This window comes from Cololabis saira, chromosome 2, assembly GCF_033807715.1.
Source record: "Cololabis saira isolate AMF1-May2022 chromosome 2, fColSai1.1, whole genome shotgun sequence".
Taxonomy (NCBI): Eukaryota; Metazoa; Chordata; class Actinopteri; order Beloniformes; family Belonidae; genus Cololabis; species Cololabis saira.
Window position 1 is genome coordinate 12,112,721 of NC_084588.1, and position 24,988 is coordinate 12,137,708.

The following is a 24,988-nucleotide window of genomic DNA, read 5'->3' on the forward strand; positions in this document are numbered from 1 at the left end:
AGAGAAAACCCAGACAGACACGAGGAGAACAAGCTCCACCCAGAAGGACCAGTGCTGGGATTTGAACCCATAATCCTCCGGCTGCCAGGGAACAGTAGTGACCACCAAGCTTATAACTTCACTGCTTCAGTCAGGAATAAGCTTCCTGAAACCTGCTCTTCACGCCATACTATAGTTGGCTGATATTTCCTGATGAAATGATCTTCATTGATCAGTGTTCCTCATCAACGTGTTCACCTGACACTAATGTGACGACACAAGCATTACCGCCACCAACTCTTTGACACCGACTTTAACTGGTTAGCTGTTCTGTGCACGTCTGTCTGCACACCCGCGTGGTTGAACATCACAGATTACATCCAGATAAGTATTTTCAGATCTCAGATATGGATCATTTTAGCAGCCACTGACTTTTGACGATGATTCAGATTCATCATTTTTTCTTATCTTATTTAATCGTTACAATCTTTACCTTGTTTCATGCATAGTTTTAGGATTTACGAGCATAAAAGGTCATCCACTAGAATGAAATTGTCTTAAACTGTGGGTTTTTCCTGCTCGGTTGATCAGATTGGCTCTAATGTGAAAAAGAAAGAGTTTTTGATGGGAAAAAAAAATACTTCTTTGTATTCTTTTATTTATTTTTAGAAATTTTGGGCCTTCTTCCTGCTGGGAATATTTATAATGACACAAGGTGTTGCCGATCTCATCCAGCTGAAGCCAACGTTCAGCTAAACAGCAGCTCGACTGGTACGTAGCTTCATCTCTGACAGCAATCAGCCGTTGCTATGGTTACCACATTAGCCTTTTGCGGGTTGTTTTTTTTAACTACAGCTTTCCATTACAGGTTTTTCTTTGTGATATTTAGATTTTGTGCAGATCTAGGGGTAATGGAAACATCACTGGTGTTGGATGAACACCCGAAATCAGCCGAGCGCCAACTCATCTCGCGCTAACGTGTTCAACCATTTTGCCTTAATATCACGTAAACAGGACGGAAATGCTATGCATCAGGTCCACCTCAAGAAGGCAGGAAAACACTCCTTTAGCCGTTTTAGTGTGCAAAGTATTTTTGTTGAAATGTCTGAGTAACACTTACAGTTCCTTTAATCACTTATGAAAGCTTTTTTTTTTTCAGAACAGGCCTGAAAACTTGTGTTAAATCTCAAAAATCTGCACTTTCCCGAGTTCAGGGGAGGGTTTCTGAAAGGCACATCATGTCAAATGCTATGAATCGGCTATTTGTTATTGCAGCAGATGACTTACTTATGCAACTGAAAGGCCAAAATAAACAAATAAACATTTCCAAAGTTTGTTCAAGTAACTCCAATCCACAACACAACCTCATGGGGTTGTTTTTAGCTAAGTAGTTTTTGCATAACTTCACAAATAGACAAATTATAAATAGACAAATTATAATATTGTAAAATGTGTGGTCTCAACTTGCTTTAAAATATATCTTGTTGCTTAGCAACACAACCTGTAATTTGTTGGTTCTCTTCAGCCGAACATGTGATCACTTGCAGTAGGTAAACTGTGACCAGCTGACAGTTGGGGATTTCTCTCCCAGACACATGAGGGAAGGACCCTTCTCTCTGATCAAACATTAACCAGCTCGTTGAGACTCGAATGAAATCTCTGTCTTGACTTCTCGCGCTTCGTTAAAGCCACCCGCCATCGACGGAAACGCTGGCGGCCGTCTGTGTCAAAGATGAAAAGTAATATCCGCCAATTACCGTGAATCTCTGCAGATCTCTCACAGAGGGATTCAAACTAACAGAAGCCGCTCTGCACACATTCAAGCAAAGCTGTGCTGGGCCTGTCCTCAAAGAAAGCATCTAAGCGTCTGGAAAGCGCCGCTGCACTTGTAGGTCTGGAGACTGGCCTTGGTCTCAAGACTGGTCTCCAGACCATTTTTTTGTGGTCTTGGTTTTGTCACGGCCTTGACAGTCTTTGTTCTTGTCTCGGTCTCGGGTCTCTCGGTCTCACCAGGTCTCGGACTTTGATAATTGAGATGTCATTGCACACACCAAGGTGACAGAATCTGGTGATCACCAGTTCTTCAGTGTAATCTGGCTACTATAATGGTAAATAATGCAATTTCAAGTGGATAAATGTGTGTTTCTTTAATATTTAAAATTCACATTCCATCTACAAATTCAGAATCATTTAAATCAGTAACATTTACTATTCATGAGACTTTTCTGAAGTGGAGGGGGGTGTTGGAGGCTGGTTATTTTGCTAGATGACTTTGAGACTAATTAGTAGTCGTGTCAATCCTTAAAAGCACTTGAGTCAATCCTCAAATAGTGCAGAAATAGCGGAAGTGCAGTCGCCACACATATTTGATCTCAGCTAATTGATGAAACATTTATAGTGAGTTCAACATCATCATCCACTTCTCTGTGTTATTGTGCTGCAGTTGAATACAACCTCATGTGGAAACTAAGCAGCTGAACCAGGATGGTGCTGATGTTCTACAATTCACACAAGATGATGAAATAACTAGGTTTGTTTTTGGTCTTGGTCTTGAGCTGAACTAGTCTTGGTCTGTCTTGGTACTCTGGTCTTGGTTTTGTCTTGGTCTCGGTTTAGGCAGTCTTGTCTACAAATCTAGTTCAGGTTAGGGAACTTTGAGCCCATTAAACAACTGGTCCTGCCAGCTTCTACCAGCGCTGGTCAGCCTCCCAACCAAACTCTTCCGGTCCCAGCAGCAGCAGATCGGACGGAAAAAATAAATCAGTCCTCCAATCAGATTATTGAGGATTAAAGCAACACTTTAACAGGCTCAGTAATCAGATTAAATCACGACCGAAAGACTTCAAAAACACTAATCAAACATGGTTTTCCACGTCTCATTGCAGGAAAAACCCATATGGACCACTTCAGAAGCTATTGTGTCACCATGGGATGTAGACAAAACAGTTTAAGTGAAGTTTGTTTGTGGGTCTGCGTGTGCATGGCATCCTGTGTGGTTTCAACAGCTCAGTGTGAAATAAACACCATTCCACTAAAACCCACAGACAGAAAAAAAAAAAAAAAAAACTACACACACACTTGCACAGAGTGGGTGGCGAAGGACAGATCGGGTGATGTGGGGTCCGTTTAACGAGGATGTGACGGTCGTAAAAGCAGCCTGTGCCGCCAGGACATTAATCAAGTGGGCCGAGTGCGCGGTGAGAGCGCTGAAGCGTAATCCATCGACGGACCTTATTTCCATGTTTACTCATTTAGCGGCGGCGCTGGGGTGAAGTGTCTGATGAGTGGCAACAGCTCTGGAAGCTCTGGGAATCAGGAAAGCAATGAAATCAAGTTGAGTGGAAGTGGGAAGTCACAGTTTTCCAACACAGCTGCCGAGTAAACTATGGATCTGCGTGCGTTTGTTTTGACAGGGCTACAACACACGGAGCGGATATTTGCATAATGGCTGTGGTTCCACCTCCCCTGAGCTGTGCTTGATTGCTTTGAAATTGGCTTTAACAAAAAAAAAAGGAAATAAAATCTGCGATTAAACACAGAAGTCCAAAAGCACTCAACGGCAAATGGATGCAGCTGAGCTCAAACCTGCTAAATATGAGCAGATCTGGGCTAGTGCACCATTCACATTGCTTGAATGAATACTAAAGATATACGTTTCTTTGACTCCGTTGTGACTTTTTCCCGTTATCTAACGCAGTCCCATCCTATATGCGGTAACTGAAACCCCTTCATTTGCTGGAGGAGGGACGTTTGGACCGGCAGGAAACTGCTGCGGCTTCTGTTCAAGAGCGACGTCTGAGGGTTCGGTACCTCACATTCTGGGCCAAATGACACTGCGTGCACGAGACGTGCACGTACCAAACCTCAGAAAGAGACACAACCGCTTCCTTTGAACTTCATCTACAAGTCATCTGTCAAAAAATAGAAACACTGCTTTGTTTAGACATGAGATCAAAGTTTCTGAACAAAAAAAACTCAACTTTTACTCTTTTTAAAAAAAATTATATTTTTTCAGGTCAACAATTTCTCTTTTTCTTAGATTTAGAGAAGTGATTCAACTGAGCAGACGATTAAAGAAAAAAACAAACATTGAAAACCTAAAAGGTTCTATTACATAATAATTACATCATGGCCGGGTTGGTGGACTATTCAGCAATCACTGAACCTCTAACTCTTAACATAAGATTATCTCATTAAAACAATTAAATCAAAGCCAAAACGTAGAGAAAAAAAGACAAGGAGTGAGGAATACAAAGACCAGTGAAGAGAATGTCCTCGTAGGTATAGTGATATGGGTGCGATGCGCTTGGAATGAGGGTTCAGGGATCAGCTGTGCGTCCCACCTCCTCCTCAGATGTTAAATTTGGGTGTGCATGTCTGTTGGTCTCGCTGGTGCTTTGAAGGCTTCAGCGAACTGGCCGGTGGCCAAAAATAGCCCCCCTCAGCTGGCACACTGGCCCAATTTACAGCCCATCACACGGAGCGTGGAGGGCGGCCCTGCCTTGGGATGCTCGGCCCATTTCCCACAGAGAGCACAAAACTGTGAAAACATTAAACCGCCACTCGCAGTGTTATGAAAAATATCCCACTTTCCTATTTGCTAAAAGCCCCCGAGGACAAAAGCACATTAAAACTGGTCGGAGATATTTTCTTTTTGTCACGAGAGCCAATGTTCCCCGTCAGCTTTTGCTATTGAAGAATGTGAAACATTCTTCTCTGCAAGTGTAAAAAGATGAAGTGAGAGTGGCCCCCAAAAACCAAAACCTAATGTGCTTTCAACTGAGCGCCAACAGTCAGAAGTCTGAGCCAGAGGTTTTTGCAGATGCTAGACCGTAAAAGTAAATATAAATGGACAAACTATTCCCATCTACAAGCATTCACTGGGGTTTCTGCGCCGCAGCTTCCACATGGGACCGCTGAGATCTGAAATCAAAGGCGTTTGTTTCTCCACACGCATGCGCACACACAAACAAACAGGCTTAGAAGGTCACTTACCATCTGAGAGCGGCTCTTGGGACAGCCATTGATATCATCAATCTTCTCATTGGCTGGAGAAACAGAAGAGGAGACGAGAGAAACTTTTCAGGTGTGTTCAGATCATTTAATCCTCTGTTTTGCTGCTGCGGAGCGATGCGAGTGTCCCGGTCGGAGTGTGGGGCGGCGGAGGTGGTCATGCCTGTGTCTGTGGGTCCCCCACCCACGTCTCCCCTCCCACCGAGACGTGAAACACTATCTGGTCCCAGCAAATGGGGAGGGTGCCGTCGGGGGGACCCAACAGCAGTGTTGTGCTGCTTTTTTTCTTTTTTTTTAAAAAAGGGGGTGTGTGCATGTGTGTGTGGGGTGTCCATTAGGAGGCCCAGCCCACAGCAGCTGAGACACGGCCGTCACATCACAGCTGACAACTGTGCCAACAACCGTCTCCTGCGCTGGAGACGTGGCAGCTCCATCTCGGGAGGATGGAGTGCACTAAGTGTCTCTCAAACTCTGGCGTCTGCTCTGTGATACACTTCAACCGCTTGAGTTTACACGCTGGACCATCATCACCTGGTTTTATTTTTAAATCAGTCGCTCCCAAACTTTTTGGAGTGTCATGCAGTACACACTGTGTTGACTTTGGTCTATTACTATTAGTAACATTTCTACCAAAAAGTGATTTTCTTTTCATTAACAAGTTGATGTTAGCTCCCATATTTCCTGTAATGGTAGTGAACATCCTAATTTAGGGGGATATAAATCTCAAAATAACTTAAATGATAAAATAGTTTACAATTTCATATTGCTATATCAGTCTTCACCTGCTCAACAGACCTGCTCAACTTCTCAGATGAGCAGGTCGTCCTGCCACCATGTGTTCAACTTGTGTGAAGATGAAAAACAATGTTTAAATGGGAGTCATTCACCAAAATTTTAACTCAAATACTGAAGAAATATCTTCTTTGAGGTATTTAGATCCACACTAGCAACAGTTCCTGCTTGTTTCCTAAAACACAGATAGAAATACTTGGGCCGGCGTGCTGGTTGGGCTCTGGAGCTTTGACAGGAGATGGTTTATTATTAATGATTTATAACTATAGCAAATGTATTATCTGCCGCTGTATATAATATATCTTGTATATAATACATTATATAGCAGCCAAGTAAGTGGACTGTCTCTACATTAGTTAAGTGATTGGCTGCTCAGTGGTTCATTCACACTGACTTTTATTGGCTGTTGTGCCACCTGCGATGGCCCAAATTTCAACTCCAGGTTTTTCCAATAAATCAAGTAGCACTGAACACTTCTTCTTTTCGTCTCATCGTCACTCAGTTTAAATTATTGCCACTAACAGGTCTTGGCACGCCATTTGTTTCACTTTAACTACTAAAGTGACCTGGAGTAATACTTTACGACCACGAGTGAGTGAGAGCACTCATCTGCTGGTAGCCAGGCCATTATTGTTTCAATATATCTATCTGGTTTGACAGAAATGAACTAATAGCCACATATATTGCTATTAGGAAATACAGTTCTCACGTTGGTTGGGGTCTGCATTGATCCGACACTACATACCTGAGATGGTGCACATTGTACCGTAGCGGTTAAGGAGGGATATATACTAGGGCTGGGCGATATATCGAGATTTTAATATATATTATATATATTTATATATATATATATTTAATATATATCGATATATTTTCAAACGCGATATGGTACGAGACAATATCGTTTATATCGATTTTTTTTTTAATGATTTTGATATAGCTTATTTTGTTACAAATTGACTTGAAGGTTTTATTTGAGATTTGCACAAATGTTTTGTTATTTGCACAACTGTCAACCTCAGTGGAAAAGTCTGCCTGTTACTGTCTACATTGTATTAATTGCACAGTGTATTTTAATTTAATTGTTATGCAGGAAAGGGATATTTGTTTTATTTTTTTTATTTATTTAACCTTTATTTCACCAGGAAACAAAAACTGGTTGAGATTAAAAATCTCTTTTTCGCAATTTATTCAAGAAGCATCTTTATTTTATATATGCAGGCAGTTTATTTTGATTTCATTTGTTTTATACATTTTGATATTGTGCAGACCTCTGTTAATAAATGTACCTGTGTGACATTTGGCACGTGGCTTTGTATTAAAACTGACTGTTTTTTTAAGGGTTTGCCTCAGAAAAAAATTTAGCTAACAGAGATGCTATCCTATAATGCTTTGGGGGTAACCCCAATTATGGCACAGAAAAAATATCGATATATATCGAGTATCGCCATTCAGCTAGAAAATATCAAGATATGACTTTTGGTCCATATCGCCTAGCCCTAATATATACCGCATCAATTTAACAGAGAAGCTTAAATCACCTACAATATCCAGATATACAAATATTTAGATCGAGCCCTGATAGATAGTAAACAGTCAGGCTGCATAAATGCAGGATTCTTTAAAAGTGCTGGAACCAAAAACGCAATTAAAACGCTGGAGATGAAACCAGATGCCCCAAAAATCTCATTCTGAGAAAAAAAGGCCTTTCTTCAGAATTCAGAAAGTTAATAAGTTAGTAAACAAGTTCCCCGTCTGTTCAAATCTCAGACTGAGCTTTACTGTTCAACATCTAACAACTCCACAGTTTCACCGGTGGCTGTGGAGGATGAGCCCACAGTGTCTCCATGTCAAGACCCAGCGGGCAGAGACGCCGGCCAGAACAGCTGAATGGTGACGATTCAATCTGAGAACATGGCATCAGCCACCCGTCAGCACACACTGTGAATATAGGCTTAAGTACGTTTTCTTAAAGAATGCAGACGTCCTCTAACCATGGGGGGGCTCGGCTCAGACTGGTTGAACAGGAATAAAAGGGTTTGGTCCCCGACCTCCTCACATGCCACATTTACACACTGTGAAGCACTTTGTATCATTCAGATATTATTAACTAAAGTTATCTTGTAAGTCTTTCATTTTCAAGCAAGGGAATATGGTTCCATAGCCTGCATATTTATTTTTTAGCATTTTGTCCAGTAACTGTGGCATCAAAAAGGTCAATTACAGGAACAAAAGGGCATTTTCCTTTGATTAAGATATAAAAATATAGATATATACATAAAAAAAGTTCTATTTGTGATGGAAAATGTACCCTTGGCCACTTGATTAAACCAAAAACTGCTGAGAGCAGCAAAATATAGCCTTGGCCCAAATCTGCTTAAAAACAAGATTAACACTGACCTAAAGATGTTTTTGTCTACTTGAATTGTAAGAATGAATCATCTTTTATGCCTTAAAATCATTATGCTGCCTTTGTTTCATTTTCATTCTTCATCGAGACGCCTGATATATTTTCTTTTACTGTTTAATTAAATCTACCAAAATCTGGATCATCTCTCAAGTCTTATTTTTGGTAACTTAGACACTCAGTTTCAGTCCAGTTATTCTCCTAGTTGGAAAGAACATAGTAAAGAGCATTTAATGGGTTTTTCCACAACACCATTACTCTACAGTTTCAAGCTAGGGTCATTTTCATACATCAGCAGTGTCACCTGAAATGTACTCTCGGTGTCAAATATAAAAATGAGGGGCTTCTTGTATCTGTTATTGTAACTTTCCTTTTATTGATATCAACTAGGGATGGGCCTTTAAAAAAATTACTCTGACATCAAGAGAGATTTTTCAGCCACTTTCCAAATGTATGCTACCAATATATAATTAAGTAATCAATAATATATTAATGTGGCCCAAATGGTGCCAATAAACTGACAGCATTAGTTGCTAGCTTGGATTCATCTTATTGATCTGCAACCGTGCTTTAAACAGTCCTGGAGCTGCTCATAAGGAAGTCGTCCTTTTCCCCCGCAGAGCAACAGCTGCCTCATTATTCTGGGAGGATGTGGTGCAGATACGCCGATCTTAACAGTTTGTACTGGACTTCACTTTAACCTCGTGTTTTGAAGGAGTTCCACAGTTTTCTGGGGTGGTTTTCATCTTTCACTTTTACACATTTTTCATATTTGTAGTGTACTCATTAGCCCCTGGCCTCACGGCACTGCACACATTTTTACAGAAGCCTGACGGTAGCTGGGATTTTTTTAATTTCCCCTTATCTGTTTTATTGCAGTATGAAGCTGTAACTATTTGTGGGATTTGTTTGCTGTACATTCTTGGAAGATTTCTGAACTGTATCAAACCCCATCGTTTGATACTTTCTTTTCCTTTTTCGACTTCAAAGCCCAATATTCAGCTTTAAAAGCCCTCTGGGTGTTACAAAGCAGCAGAACTTCAGTCCAGAGAAAACACAGCCAAACCCTAAAGTGAAAGCTAAATTTGAGCCTTAAATGTATTTAATAGACTTCTGTGTCTCAGAAAAACTAGTGTTATCTCTTGTGGTTTCTTTCCCCTCTCTGGGAGAGAGTTTTTTCCTTCTTTCTTTCCTTGCTGCTGAATAAAACAGCTTATGCAGAGAAGGGAAATCCAGAATCTCCTTCCTGCTTAAAGTTAAGGACTTCCATGGACCAACACGCTTGTTTGTTTCTGTATTATGGTTCACAATAACATATATTGAATTTTTCATACCAGCTGGCTCGGTAAACTCAGCGCAAACTGTGTTGTGTCTCAGTTGACATTTGCATTCCCACATGCACACCCTGGAGGAAGTGCTGGAAAATGACTCAGGTGCACATGATTCTGTGTTTCTGCAGCTCAACCAGACACACTGAAATAACTACATATATACAAATGATCATAACTTGACTGATCTAACTTTAAAAGACAATCCCTTGCACACCAACTATGTGATGAGCACAATCACACCCTTCATCGCAGACGAAGATAGACACGGGGGGAAGTGCTGGGTGCAGACTCAGTCGCTGACATGCTGAGTCACCAGTCAGCTGGTGTCGGCCTGTTTTCGGCCTCGAGTCTGCCAGCAAACGCAATGACAGCCTGAGGACGGCCGGACGAAATGACAAGACCGATGATGATGACACGGTGGGGACGAAGGTCAAAAACAGGGAGGAACAGCCAACTTTCACAGCCTGCTTGAGGCTGAGCAGCAGTACAGTGCTGCAGTCATGTGAACTCACACTCTGAACTTCACAAACATGAATGAATGAAAACATGAATGAACAAAATGCCTTAAAAGTACAAAAAGTACATATTCGTAGGTTACTCAAATAACTAAGAGATTGAAATGTTATAGAAATAAATAAAAACAGTGCAAAAACCAAGAAAATATTTCTTATTTTGCCACTTTTTTATTTACCAGGGGAAACAATAGTCTGAATGATAGAGTATTACAGAAGATAACAGGGTAAAAGTGCCCTATGTTGAGCAACATCAACAAAAAGTAAGTTTTGTCTTGATTAGCAAGGGTCAACTGTATCTTTCAAAGTAATGACGTGGTTCCCCTTTTCCACGCTCAGCTACCAGACAATCAGAGCAGGCTTTTTAACAGACTGTGTAATGAAAGCAGCGTTTCCTTACCTACGACCTGTATGATCTCAGCCAGCAGCACCCCGTCTGTGACGTCTGTCTGGAGGTCCTTGATGAGACGCTTTTGTCCTGACTTTGCAAGGTAGTGGTTGGCCCAGTCCGTGTAGATCTGCAGGCGCACACAAACACAAGTGCCGTCTTAAGTCACGAGCCGCCAAAACAAAATCCAGTCCAGAAGTGGGACAGCCCCGCCAGGTCCTCCATGCGTTTTAAACTCCAGAAATACTTGAAAACTACAAAAGGTATAAATGGTTGTATCAAATTTACGACTAATAAAATAACAGCATGCTTGAATGGGAGCGGAGTAGCCCTCTTTCTTTTGTTGGGGCTCCGATCTGGCATATATCCGCGTGGTATTCAAATTGGGGCCATTGTGCTCAGCCAGGGCATTCATCTCGGAGCACACGGCGGCTGTTTTCAATGGGCCATGCTGACATCACTCTCTAGGGACAGAAAAGACCCTTCACTGCCTGGGGGAAGGAGAGGAGGGGGCCAGAGCAAGCATCTGAATAATCTGAATGGCTTCCCTCATAATTAGTTGCCAAACTCTCTCCTTTACTCCCTCACTCACTCGTCAACAGAAGTGAGTTTCTATTTCTAAGATCAAAAACGGGGGCACACAAAGGTTGAGGGGAAGTTACACAAAATCTATTCTTAATAAAAGTGTTATATTTGAGAAACTGACACCTCGTGAGGCTATCTTTGTTTGCAGCAATGCACAGACATGTCTGTAAACTGCAGAGCCTCTGTTTGACAACTGCAACTTCAGAGTCCGTCGTTGCTCACGTGGACGTGAGATGCATGTGGCAGCTCACCTGCCTCGCTTTTGACGTCTCACTAGGATTGCAAAATCTCAAGAAATATCAAGGATGGATGGGAATTAACAGTAATATATGAGAATGCATGAGAATATAATGGAAACAAACTGCTTTATGAGGGAATTAATATGCATACACTGAGAATATGCAAACCGTCAGGTCAGGCTATAACACAGAAGCTAAATCCAGTTGAAAACACCCCAAAAAAGCTCCTCTTTCAGCACAGGCCTGGTTAATGGTATCAGATTTCTACTCAGCCATTCCTCCACCGCATGGACGGATAATTTATAGAATCCTGCACATGACACTGGGACTATTTAAACCCAGCAACTATTTGACCCCTATCCGACTCCAAGGGCTTCATCCCGTAAAGTCAGGCTTGTTGATATTACAAAGGTACGGTAAATGTCTATAAATGTCTATATCATTACTGCTAAACTGGCAAATAAAAAGATATTTTATCTAGCAAACTGGCCAATAAATCAGACATGTTAAATTTAGACGAGCTAACAGCGTTATTAATAGGCTATGAGCTTTTAAGGTCACTTTAATGAAATCTCTATTTTAAAAAGACGGTCTTGATCCAGGAGTGATAAATAATTATTGAGTAATATCCAATCTACCTATAAGATAAATAAAAGTTTTTGAAAAACACAGCTGCAAATCAACTATAGTAATCGCTAATTGGCATATAAAATATTGGTGTTGAAAGTTTCAGTCATGATTTGGATCAAATAGTGCAGAAACAGCGCTTGTGTGAGTTACCAACAGTCTCAAGGCTTTAAACTTGTTTATTTTTGTTCTGCTACCTCAGTGCTTCATTTGATGTGGTCCGTGGTGGTTTGAACTAGGGCTGCCTGGGATGATGAGTCGATGTGATTGACAACTTGATTCGTCAGCGTGACTAATATGCATCAATGCGCTGGATAAAAACATTGCTGCGTCTGGTCATGGCGATAGTGCAAGCACGGATTCCCCCGGTGAAGAATAAAAGCTCACACACGGTCTTCTAAAGTGTGGAACAATTTTATTCATGATGTTGTGGTTGGTAGATGCAAGATGCAGCTAGCATAGCACGCTAGTAATACAGCGACGCGTGAACATTTGACGAGAAAACATACTGAAGCGTTGTGTCAAGCTGGCAACAAAACACTATGTTCTGTTAAGTTGCTTGTTCCATTCCCACACAGGAATGCTAGATTTTTAAACACTAACATTGAATTCGATTTTAGTAGCAGTGGAACGTTGTGTTTATGACAAATGCACCACATGAATAACGTTAAGCATCGTCTAAAAATCAGTCTTGCTTGGATTTTATTTCAGCTCGGACAGATTTTTGTTGAGGAGTAGTGCTCCACAGAGCAATGCTGAACTGTTTAATAGAGACGGAAATGTTAAGATGTTGAGGATTCAAAGAAATGTGAGATATAAATGATTTGTTTCAAGGTTGGGTATGTCATGCTCCGTTTCCAATTTCTGCAGGCTATTGTTGCTACTTCCAGGAGAAAAAGAAGCAAAGACATGTTGGCAGCTCTTTGCCAGTTGCCTTTTATTTGCACTAGATTTTTATTTTTGTATTGCCCCTGAATCTTTTATTTATCTTATTGGATGATACATCTGGGTTCTAAATGCATTGTTTTGAGAAACTTTATTCATCTCATTTGATTTCACTTTGACAATATTTTTGAGGAGAAGTGAAATGTTAAAGAATAATTAAAATATCAGTAAATCTTTTGATATACACATGGTCTAAATGGTGACATTCAGTGAGTAATGGGAAAATAATCAATGGAAAAATTAATTAAATTTATTTTTAAAAATTCAACACATTAGTTGACTAATCGAAAAAATAATCGCTAGATTCATCGTTTAAAAAACAATCGTTTGTGACAACCGTAGGTTGAATGTGTTACTGAGTTAAAAAAACAGCATCAGCTTGGTTTAAGTGAGAATTATCTGATAAATTCCAGTCTGAACATGTGAAAAAAGGGCCTTTCCCATTCACCAAAATTGGTAACAGTGTTCCACAGGGCTCCGTCCTTGTCCCACTACTGAACCTTTAATACCATTCGTGCTAAATGGGCTGCTTCTCTACTTCTCGTCTGATCTCTGCCTGCTGTCTGACCCTGTCACCTGCCTGTTGGATTCCTGATTCAATATCTAAACTCAAAAGAGCAGTCTGACTCGTGGACTGGCTGGTGCCACATATGGGGCTTCACAAAATATGCCCAGCTCTTTTATCCACTGCAGTCTCCCCTCAGAATCAGGCCGGGACAGAATCCAACCGGTGCTTTCATCCGATGATAACCTGTGGAACCGCCTGTCAGAGTCAATAATACAACATCCAGTTTTCTCCCAGTAACTTGGCCACACATATAATAAGTAATCTTGTTTGATTTTCTTTGCGACTGGGACAGTTGACAGGACTCTTGAATGTGTGCACAGCAGTTAAGTCAGGCTGATGCGTATAAGTGATCCCACAGGATGCAGGGTGAGGAGTGTGACACAGCAGTGACCCCTCGCAGTGATTCTTTGTGTTTGCACCGTAAACAAACCTTCAGCTTTTCTGCCGATGGATGAGTCAGTGTTCTCGTGACGGCCGACAACAGGTGTGCAAACTTCAAAGGCGCGCACACACACACGCACATCCGAACACTCATCGTTGCACAAAGCTAAGATGCAAACGTTTTATGTGTGCAAGACCACATATTAAGTTGAAAGAGCCTCGGAGCAGTCTACAATCATGCCAGCGACATTCCAATACACACGTGTACTAAAACAAGAAAAGAAAAAGGGCTTTGCATGACACGATCCCAAAAAGTCTTCAAGCAGCTGGATTAAGCCCCATCCTTTCAACTCACACTCTCAAGCCCGTTGTGAAGAAAAGGAGGTGCAATCTACAGTTTTTGTGTGAAGGTGGAGGTTTTCTTTGAAGTAGTTTCAGCCAGGAAAATTGAGGGTTTTTGGATGTAATAAAATGAGCTAAAAAGGGTAGCCTCATTCACAGAGCTGATAACCACAGGGACGTGGAGGGGTCGGATAGCCTGAAGGTAAGTGGATGCAACAACAAAAAAAATTAAAAAGTGGACAAATCACAACATGTTCCTTTGAAATCCTGAGTAGGTATCTCTCTTTTCATCTTCTTAGGCAGGTCAAATTTCAAATGATATATTTGAAGTACTCGTAGTTTGAAGAGGGATCATAAGGATTTATGTATTATTACATTGTGTTTGATAAAATGATTAAACCATAGCTACAGAAATAAAGATTAGATTTGACTCTATTTTCTTACATTTTCCAACTCAGTGGTGATAGCACCACAAGGATGCCAAAAGAAAGGCTGGAGGAAAAAAACATATACATAATGGAAACAGCAAAAAACGAAATAAACTGGTACATTCTACATTTTTAGAAGAAAAAGGACCAAAAAAAACATTTTGAGCTCAACGGCATCGAAGTTCCTTGATGACCACAAAAGACAACTAAAATTGAAAGTCAAAGAACATTTTCATGGCAACAACAGAACAGGTGCGTCCCTGTTAAATTCAAGAAACGCCTTCATGAAAGGAAAAAAAGGGTTTACAACAACTGGCAACTTTCAAGAACAGGAAAGCCATCTAAGCTACCAGATTTGTGGAACATGATTCATTGGACAAATGAAATGCATATTAAGAAAAAAGTATGGAAGAGGAAAGGAAAAGGTTGTGATCCAAAGGAGCACATCATCTGTCAAACATGGTGGAAGGAGTGTTATGGTACGGGCACGTGTCTCTCTGGTGTTTACTGATGATGTGACTGACGACAGAAGTAACTAGATTAATTCACTGGTGGTGGACAGGCTACTAACATGATGGGATGGAGCTCCACAGTGCATGGTTATTGACAGGAAAGAGGTATCTTCCAAGTGTATTAAAAACTATGATTATATTTGTAAAACATGTCACTGTGAGTCAATGAAAACTGAGCTAGTTTGCATAAAATGGCTCCTAAATCATATATGCCACATGTTTGCGAAACCTTTTGGAAAACAAAGATAAGCCAGACAAAACAAAACTTTAAATATTTGTCGTGGAAGTATGACACTAGTGAAGCGGGGTGTACGCATTTTTTTTTCCCAGATCTGAAGGGATTATTCTCTGTTGAGACCCCACACATGAATATAGAAAATCAGGCATTTATTGCACTGTGTTTCGATAATCTCAGCACAGCACACCACATATACAGCAGAAATCTCGCGTGATCAAATGACGAGGAAGAAACGTAGCAACAGCCATGGCAACTGGAAAAAGCAACACGACGTTAGGAGGCAGACAAGACGAAAAATCGTGACAAAAACAGCCCAATAACCTTTCTGTATGTACCCTGCTTGAGTTGGATATAAATATTCAGATGTCTATATTTGATCTCCCTGGTCGTGATAATGTTCTCCTGTGTTCAAGCATTATATGAATGTTTCTAGGTATATTATATCTTGTCTTGGGGTGTTGTCACACTCCCACTATTCAGCATGGCCCAAAGGAACTCTGGTTATGGTTGTGGCTCCCTTGGGTCGGTGTTAACACAGCAAGCGGGCCAAAACAGACGTACCGAGACGTCTCTGAAGAGGAAGTCCCACTACAGCCATCAGTGATTCTGATGCGGTCTGCCTGTGCTGTAAAAAGCCCTGCAACCTTGAGCCAACCCAAGCACGGGTGGACGCCATATGCTTGAGCTATAAAAGCCACCCTGGACGACTGGGTAATGCATTGTGGGTTGTAAAAGAGCACAAACAAAATAACGGTATAAGAGAAAATAAAAAGAATGCTAGCAATCGCTGACAAACACCTCCCATCCACAGTCGCGCTTCATGGACGGCGGCACAAACAAACAGTCTACAAGAAAAAGCGGCCAAACACTTTGTTTTTAAGCTATTCACTTGATGCTGGTTGTCATGGAAACATGCCACTCCAAGAGCGACACTAACCAATGACAGCACTGGTTGTTGTCATGTGGCTCGTGGCGCCGCATTTGGGCTGGAGTGACAACAAACGTTTGCAGTCTGGTGTGCACCAAGGGCCGCGCCACGGATGCTAACCGGCACGTGTGAAAACAGCCTCCACTAACAACGGCTGTCACAGCTACACGTCACCACTGGGGAAATCATCTGATGTGCAGATTCACGGTCACGTCTTTCCAAAGGGGAAATCCCACCATTCCCAGAAGCTCCCAGAAATCCCAGCCCTCCACTCACGGGACTGGTGGTCTTTCATAGGGGCTTTAATTTGGTCAGGGGTCAGGGGCATTCCCATCATCTGAAAGAGTTACCCAGCACTGACTAATGCAAAGAGTCAGGCATTTATGGAAACTCCACTGAGCCTATTGACATCCTGCTTTGGGAATAAGTCGGATGCAAGAGTAAACTCATTCCTGGTTGGAACAGTGAGCAGTAACATCGGAGCCTTCATATGTCTGGGTAGTTACAAATTATTAGCATCAGTTTTTAGTGGATATACTAAAGAGGGCTCTATACTAGCTTTTGGCTTCTGCTGCTGGGAACAAACACACACACACAAGGCTGCGCCTTTGAAAACAGACATCTTGACATTTAATGAAAACAACCATTCATGCTTTTCCTATTTTCAACCTTCACCGCAAAGGAAGCCATGTGGCATGTTCACATAATAATATCCAATTTAAGCCATCGGTTCTTCAAAGCCCGACAGGGATGAGTCACTCTCTCAAACAGCTGCATCTTCTTTTCACACAAACGCACAAATCTGTTGCGCATCCCGCATCCCCGCTGCCCCGGCTTGCTGAGTCACCGCGCTGGTTTGTGATGCCTGCAGAAGGGCATGACGCACACAAGCCATCCCCGCAGTGCACACTCAGCCCGGTCCGGCGGAGGGCGAGGACGGCCAGCGCTTCACGCAGTCGGAGTGCCCTTCAGTTGGAGGAGACGTGAATGAGTCGAGGTTTGAGCTTTATGTTTGGCACATTTTCACTGAATGTGACCATGTTTGTGCCACTTTGACCAGATTTTTTTCCTCCTCAGGTCTTGGGTGAATGACATATTGAAATACACAACCGTTCATGTCCGAGAGTTTGGCTGAGAACAGCTCTGCGTAGACGTCCTACTGCTCGAATCGTAGCTGATTTCTGGATGAACTGCGAGCAGCGTGTGGTGTTATCCAGAAACGTGACCTGTGTGGAGTCTGGTAATGTCATGTAAGCAATACTGTTGTTCCTCAGCTGCAGAGTAATGCTGCAAGTAATAAAAGAGCAAGCCAAAAGAGCAAACATCTGAGCATAAAATGAACTGTTTTGAATTTTTTTTACGCACGCTATCACAAGGACTGGGAGAATATAAAGAAAGATCAGGGTAACAGGCTGTATTAGAGCCTTTTGCACCCCACCACATCTAATTTGGACTTGCTGACGATGATGGGCACTTTTAATCAAGAGGGTTTTGAGACTGTTTACATACTTGAGAGGCTTGTAGTGGACCATTCAGTCTCTCTGTGGAGGCTCAAGCATGAAAATCACAAAGGAAAACGTTCACATTTTCTCATGACGTCGAACCACAACACCTCCATGTCTGTCCATCAAAGTTCCATGTCAGCGGCGCAGCAATTATTATGCTGATAACTTAAGGACTATTAGCCTTATTACTTTCAGGGTCCAGTAAGCAACCTAAAAAGCACGCCATTATGAACTAATCTACCAACGAGAGCAAGAACTGAGAACGCAGCAAGACCAAAGCTGCTATCTTTCACGAGATGCTTTCATAGGAAGCCAGGACTTTAACGGCTCCCTTTATATTCCAGGTAATGGCGCTGAGTGCTGAGGCTACAAATGATACAGTCCGATAACGCTGCTTTCTCCGGACCTTTCAAAGGAAATCAACCTTTGAACATCAAACACGGAGCCAGCTAAGATGAAGGCTTCTCTTACAAGCCATGCTTAGGACATCCACGGTTTGAAAAGGCATAACTCAATCCCAACAGCGAGCCTCCAGAGTCCTGCACCGACTTCACAAAGCAACAGCTTCTGTCACAGGTTTCTATAATAAATCCGAGCTGCTCGTGGAGATCTGATTCGACGCGTCTATTTCAAGCTGACCTTTCTTCTTGTACCTCTTTCCCACAAGTCCCCTCTGTTAACCCCAGCGGTAAAGGCGTTACTACTGAAATGCTAATTTGGATGGTCTCCCATGGGCTGTTTGGCTTTACTCCAACTGAATAAGATCAAATGTAGCCATGACAACAAGAATGCATACAAAACTCTAGCCCCGCCATCGAATTCACATCCTCTTTTCTTCCGTCGCTGCTTTCTTACCACTTTGAAGTTTTGACAGGAGAAGCGGCTGTAGCTCCTGACCGGCACCTTGAGGCCACCGTAATCCGCCATGGGGGGCCGTCACGTCGATGAAGACAACTGGCAGGTCTAAACAAACATCTAGAACTCCCTAAACTTCCAGAAGGCCAGAGGATGACAGCAGTCTGCGCAAAGTGGCCAAACTGTGATGGTTATTTCCCCCGTCACATCTCGTGGACGGCGGCTCCGTGGGTCGCTGCCTGCAGGAGTTTGACATGCTTTACTCCCGTGTACTTCCCATTTCTCTCTTATCTCTCCCTCTCCCCGACTCCTCTTTGAAGCCCAGACATCCTGACACAGCTTTAACCTCTCTCCCCTCCTCTCTCGGTGGGTGTCATTCACTTTGAGCCAGACACCCTCCTCCTGCTACCGTAAAGACACACAACTCACACACTTCACTTTTCACTTTTGGTCACCCTGTAATTTAACATCTGACAGAATTTCAAGGGCTGTCGCTTTTCAATCAATCAATGTTCAAGACTTTTTAAGACAAGTTTCAGTGTGCCATTGAAAGCCAAACTTTAAGGGAGATAGAAGACATTAAAACGGGGGGCAGTTGGGACTCTTACTACACTTGTACAGAATGTAAGCTTGCTGAAATAAGTGAAACCTTATCCAAAATACATCTGGGTGGCAGGATGTGGAAAACTGCATGTGTTTTGGTATTAATGGTGACTTGGCTTTTAACTGTGTGCTCATGATCTCTGTCTTCTTAAGCCTTGAAGATCTAGCATCTCTGAGTTAAAACTTTTTTGTTTTTAATCCATCTGACTACAAGACCATTTCATTTCCATTTGGTCCATCTTAAATAAAAATATATATATATATATATATATTTCTCCTAACATATAAGACTAAATCAACATTTTTAAAGACTCTCAAGTCATTACATATTATATATACTGTATAGTCACTGCTACTGTACATTTTATGTAGAATCTTTGAAAATGGGGATGCTTAAACTTTTTCCTTTTGACAATCCTGCACTAAATTATCAACTTCTCGTTCTCTCATCCACACAGGACAAACCTATGACTACCATCAACAGAGATTCAGTGTCAGCTGTGGTTATTTCAGTAACCACTACAAAAAAAGCATGCAAACATTTTAAAAGGTTTTCAAATGCTCATCCCAGGATGCCTGGTGTCTGATACAGATGCTGTTAAATGTGTATTTCTTATATTCAACGGACCCCTTAACACTGACTCAGACCACGTTTCAGTGTCCTTCCTGCACACCTGGTGCTGTACATTACAGCAGACTCTCTCACACACATGCACGTACTGACAAACATCAAACGGGGGAGTCCTGGGGTGTCAGGTGGAGGATTATACTCCTTTGGAAACAACCATCAGCATGTGTCATCAGGTGATTGAACTTAAACAAGCCAAGTCACGGACTGACGTAAACACTGCCGTGCTCCATGATCTGAAGTCCACACGCCTGAAATCCCCGTTTGACACAACATACAGGCTGTTGAACACCTGCTCAAAATAATCCATGGACTTATTCAAGCAGCTAATATGTGTACCCTTGATGGTAAAATGAGATAAGCAGTGCGGTGAATAACTTAAACCGTAATGGATGAGCGGAGGGTTAGAGGCCACATGAGCACTATACATGAGCGATTCCCTACGCAGTCGCAAATCTCTCCCCCTATTTGGTCGTCTTTTTAATATTTCAACCGCATCCGGGTTTGAATTTTGTTATTATGATGTGATGGATTAACACACACAAAAAAAAGAAGTAATTTGAACCAGAAAGCCACAGAAAAATCAGGAACCTATAATCACACTGGAAAATGTGTGACCTGGGATAAATCAAATAAATAACTAGTGGATCAAATAGCTGGGAATCAGTAGGTTACAGTGGTCGGTTACTGGGACCAACCGCGAATAATCCCACTTGGATTTAAGGCTTTGAAGGGAAACACCAGGAACCTCCTCCACCTTTCTCCAAGCTGCATTCATCTGCTCGTTCTCCCCGCGGGACGGCAGTGAGGGATCGTAGAACAGAGGAAACCCGCTGCGGTCACAATTAACTTTTCCTCCACAGTGTTTTACGAGCATTCACAGTCCAGTCCGACCAGAGCAGCAGACCTGAACCGTCCTGAATGCAGTGACACACAGAGGGATGTCAACTTTGATTGGATGACTGCGTCGCCCTGGACACTCATTTCCATAAATGTGAGCAAAGCTCAACATCTTCATGAGGTATCTCCACAAAGGCGGGTGCTAATCTTGCCTAAAAACAGAGAATGATCGTACTATAACTTGTTTGTGTAGAGCTTTAAAAAATTTGGGACAAACTTTGTCAGCTATACATTTTTTTGGACAGTTTGCAGCATATGAATTACATTAAAAGAGGTTTGCATATTCATACATTTCCTTTAAATGGTTGCTTTTGCAAATAATTGAATATCGGAGCACTGTGATATGTCTGAGCTAGATATTGAGTAGTAGAGAGCCACAGGCCGGGATTCAAACCTGCGCCGCCTGAACTCGGGCAGTAGCCTCTGTACATGGCGCGCTCCAATTGAGCTATCTGGGGTCTCAGTTTAATCAGATCTCTAAAGAAAACCCAAACTACTTTGTGCAAAATGCCAGATAAGGAAAATGATGTGTGTATTAAGGGTCAGAACATTGATTAAGCGCAAAGTCCGACTATAAATTAAGTAGATAGTGAAAGGTTGTGGCTCAGAATTACGTTGTTTAAATGGTTTAACATTTAATAGCATAATATTTACCCTTCATCCAGACATGTTAGGCATTCTAAATCGAAATTTACCAGCCACGTTTACTTGCTATATTTACTCATCTCAAGTGGTTTAAACAAACTGACTCATTTGAGAGAGAATATTGGCTTGGGGGGTTTGAACAAACAAAGCTCATCAGTACCTTATGCACCATCTAACTATCCTATCAAAGTTTCTTCAGGTGAAGTTTAGGAGTATTAACCGACGTGTCTGTGCTGCTGACCCCTCCCGCTGCTCAGGTTCATCAATAAGAACGCATCTCTCTGAGCTTCTGCCAGCTGAGGGTGACATGTGGCGACACATCGCCTCTGACCCGGGCCATGCAGCAGATGGTTGGTGGGAGAGTGATGGATGGACTGATGGAGTAATAACAAAATAATATAGAGAAAAGCTGCAGGGATGGGTCACAGTTTCCCACTTAACAAGCTCCCAGCATTCAGTCTACCAACACGGTAGTGATGGATTCAGGACCTTCTCTCAGGTCAAACACTCTGTGGAGCTCTGGAGCAGACACAAGCAGATGGTTCTGAGAAACCAGCATCCTCTAACTGACTTCTGCCTTGTGTTCATAGTTATTTTCAGTTGTTAGTCACAAAGATGCTCCATAGTGGTTAAAATGCTTGATGCAAACCTTGAAGCACACACGGAGCTGATGCTACCCATTTTAGGTCAGTTCATATAAGACCTCCTCACTGAAATAAGTAAAGACTCCTACAGATAGATTGCTAAACAATTAGCCAAACAAAGCCTGGAAGACTCATCTTGTGTTTTTGAGAAAAACCAGAACCCACTTTTTAGGGCAACGCTCTAATATTTTAATCATCACTTAGAAAATCTGTTCTCTTTATGGACCTATTAACATATTTGTAGTTTTTCATTATTAAAAAAAAGACATCCCTTTTGCCAGAATAAGGCAAGGCAAGGTTATTTGTATTGCACATTTCAGCAACAAGGCAATTCAAGGTCCTTTACATACTGAAAATATAAAAAGTAAAGTACAAAGAAAAAAAGAGCTACAGCAGCATGATAAACAAAAGTTAGACTTAAACTAGAGTTACAGTTTAGTACTGATTATATATATATATATATATATATATATATATATATATATATATATATATATATATATATATATATATATATATATATATATATATATTTATTTTATAATTTAAATTCAGATGGTTTAAATATTTCAATTAAAGGCAGATGTAAACTAATTCGTTTTAACCTTGATTTAAAGGAAATGAGGGTTTCAGTGTTCCTGCATTTGTCTGGAAGTTTGTTCCAGATCTGTGGAGCATAGAAACTGAATGCTGCTTCTACATGTTTGGGTCTGATTCTGGGGACACAGACCAGAACCAAAAGACCTGAAAGGTCTGGGCGATTGCTATGGAAACAACAATTCCCTTATGTATTAGGGCCCTAAACCATTCAGCGATTTATAAACAAACAGAAGTGTTTTAAAGTCTATTATTAAATACTTAAATAAGGACCTCAGAACTGGAGTGATGTGGTCCACTTTCTTAGTTCTGGTGAGAACCCGGCAGCAGTATTCTGGAGCTGTCTGATTGAATTTTTAGGCAGACCTGTGAAGACACTGCTGCAGTAATTCATATGACCAAAGATAAACGCATGGATGAGTTTTTCAAGATCCTTCTGAGACATGAGTCCTCTGATCCTGGAAATGTTCTTCAGGCGGTAGAAGATCGACTTCGTAACTGTCTCTGAAGGTTCAGGTCCATGACTACACCCAGATTTCAGGCCTCATCAGTGGTTTGTAGCTGTCATACCTGAAGCTGAGTGCTGAGTCTTAAACGCTCTTCTTTTGGTCCAAAATAAACCATTTCAGCTTTGTTTTTGTTCAACTGAAGAACATTATGCCACATCCACTCATCGATTTGCTCCATGCATCTACTCAACGCTTGTATGGGCTCATTGTCTCCTGGTGACATTGTAATGTAAAGTTGGGTGTCATCTGCGTAGTTATGGTAAGTTATCTTGTTTATTTTCATTTGAGCTAGTAGACGCAGGTAGATGTTAAAACGTTACCTATTGACACAAAGTTGTCCCTGTCCTTTTAAGTAGGACTCAAAACAGTCAAGTATTATTCAAAGCAAAGTCTGACCCAATTCACCAACCGCTCTAGCAATATATTATGGTCAACGGTGTCAAATGCTGTGCTGAGGTCCAATAATACCAGCACTGTGGTTCTTCCACAGTCTGTATTTATGTGAATTTCATTGAACACCCCGACAAGAGCAGTCTCAGTACTGTGGTGAGCATGAAACCCGAATTGGAAGATGTCAAAGCGGTTGGTCAGAGTTAAGAAGGTATTTAACTGTTGAATCACAGCCTTTTCAGCAACCTTGTGATTGTTGTTTTTCAACAGTGGTTTGATGACTGCTGTCTTCAAGATCTTTACTATATGAATCAGATCAGATGCCATGATGGGTAAAACTTTCATGAAGAAAACTGTAATACTGAGACAACAGAGGAGGAGTTTAGCTGATCCATAATATCTTTTTTTTTTTTAGTTGATTGGGAAAAATTGTGTAAAAGTTTTCTAAAAATTGGTTTTGATTGGAGACAGCCCTGTTCCTGGATGATATTGATACGCTGACTGATTTTCTAATCTTCTGGATTTTCTCAGTAAAGTTGGTAAATTAATTGCAGGCCCTTGTAGAGCAGAGTACAGATGCTACTGACACAGGAGGGGTCGTTAACCGGTCCACAGTAGCAAGCAGGGCACGACTGTTGTTGATGTTTTTGATGATGATTTCAGAAAAGAAGGATTGTCTCGCATTCCTCAGTTGTAAATTATATCTTTGATGTCTCTCTTTACAGATATCTTAGGGTGCTTTCACATCTGTCCCGTTTGGAGCAGTTGTTCTGGAACAGGGAGCGTTTCCCCCTAAAGATCGGTTCGTTTGGTATATCATGAACACAGCAATCACGCTCGGATGCGGCACAAAACAAGTGAGCCAAGATCACCTAGGAGAGGTGGTCTCGGCTCGCTTCCATTCGAGACGTGGAGCGGTGCGTTTTTTTTTATTTGGAGTGAGAACATAATCGACACATCAACCGACACAACTCCATTCATGTGTATGTGCAACCGCGGTGCAAGGAGAAGAGTCGGCGCAGCCTCCACCACCTTCTCTCCTATTGGACGAGCCGAGATGTTGTCACAGCGCGGCACGGTGAAATTAAAAAATGTTCAATTCGGGCAGGGTTTGCGCAGCGCAAACGCAGCGGCAGGCGGCCTCTTGCCCGCCGCTGAGCTCGCCCGCAGAGCGACCCGCTCTTGCACCGGTAGCACATAAATGAATGGGAAAGCTGGCGGCGGTCTGCGCTTTGCGCCCTCTCTGTGGAAGGGGCTTGTTGTTTATCCCGGGGTACGGAAGAGGAAACTCCTACCGCGTTCATTTCTGACCAATCAGAGAACTGCTGGTTCGTGCTTGGCATTTGTTAACAGCTTTGAACCGCTACAGACGCTTGACTTGTGAACACAAAACCCCACAAACTAAAAATGAAACAACTGTATCGATTTAGCCCCTGAATCGGAACAAAACAAACGGGCCACAGGTGTGAAAGCACCCTTAGTGAACCTGGAGTCCAG

General features: G+C 41.8%; 1 protein-coding gene across 11 annotated transcripts in view; it reads right to left on the reverse strand.

Moving 5' to 3' along the window:
• Positions 1–24,988, reverse strand: part of nav2a (neuron navigator 2a) — a 249,424-nt gene that overhangs the window by 74,440 nt on the left and 149,996 nt on the right. For all 11 annotated transcript variants that reach the window (XM_061737815.1, XM_061737788.1, XM_061737743.1 and 8 more), the window contains exons 2-3: positions 10,435–10,552; positions 4,975–5,027 (exon numbers count right to left, since the gene is read on the reverse strand). In XM_061737815.1, coding sequence (XP_061593799.1) covers positions 4,975–5,027; positions 10,435–10,552 — 171 coding nt within the window. The remainder of the gene's footprint in view (positions 1–4,974; positions 5,028–10,434; positions 10,553–24,988) is intronic.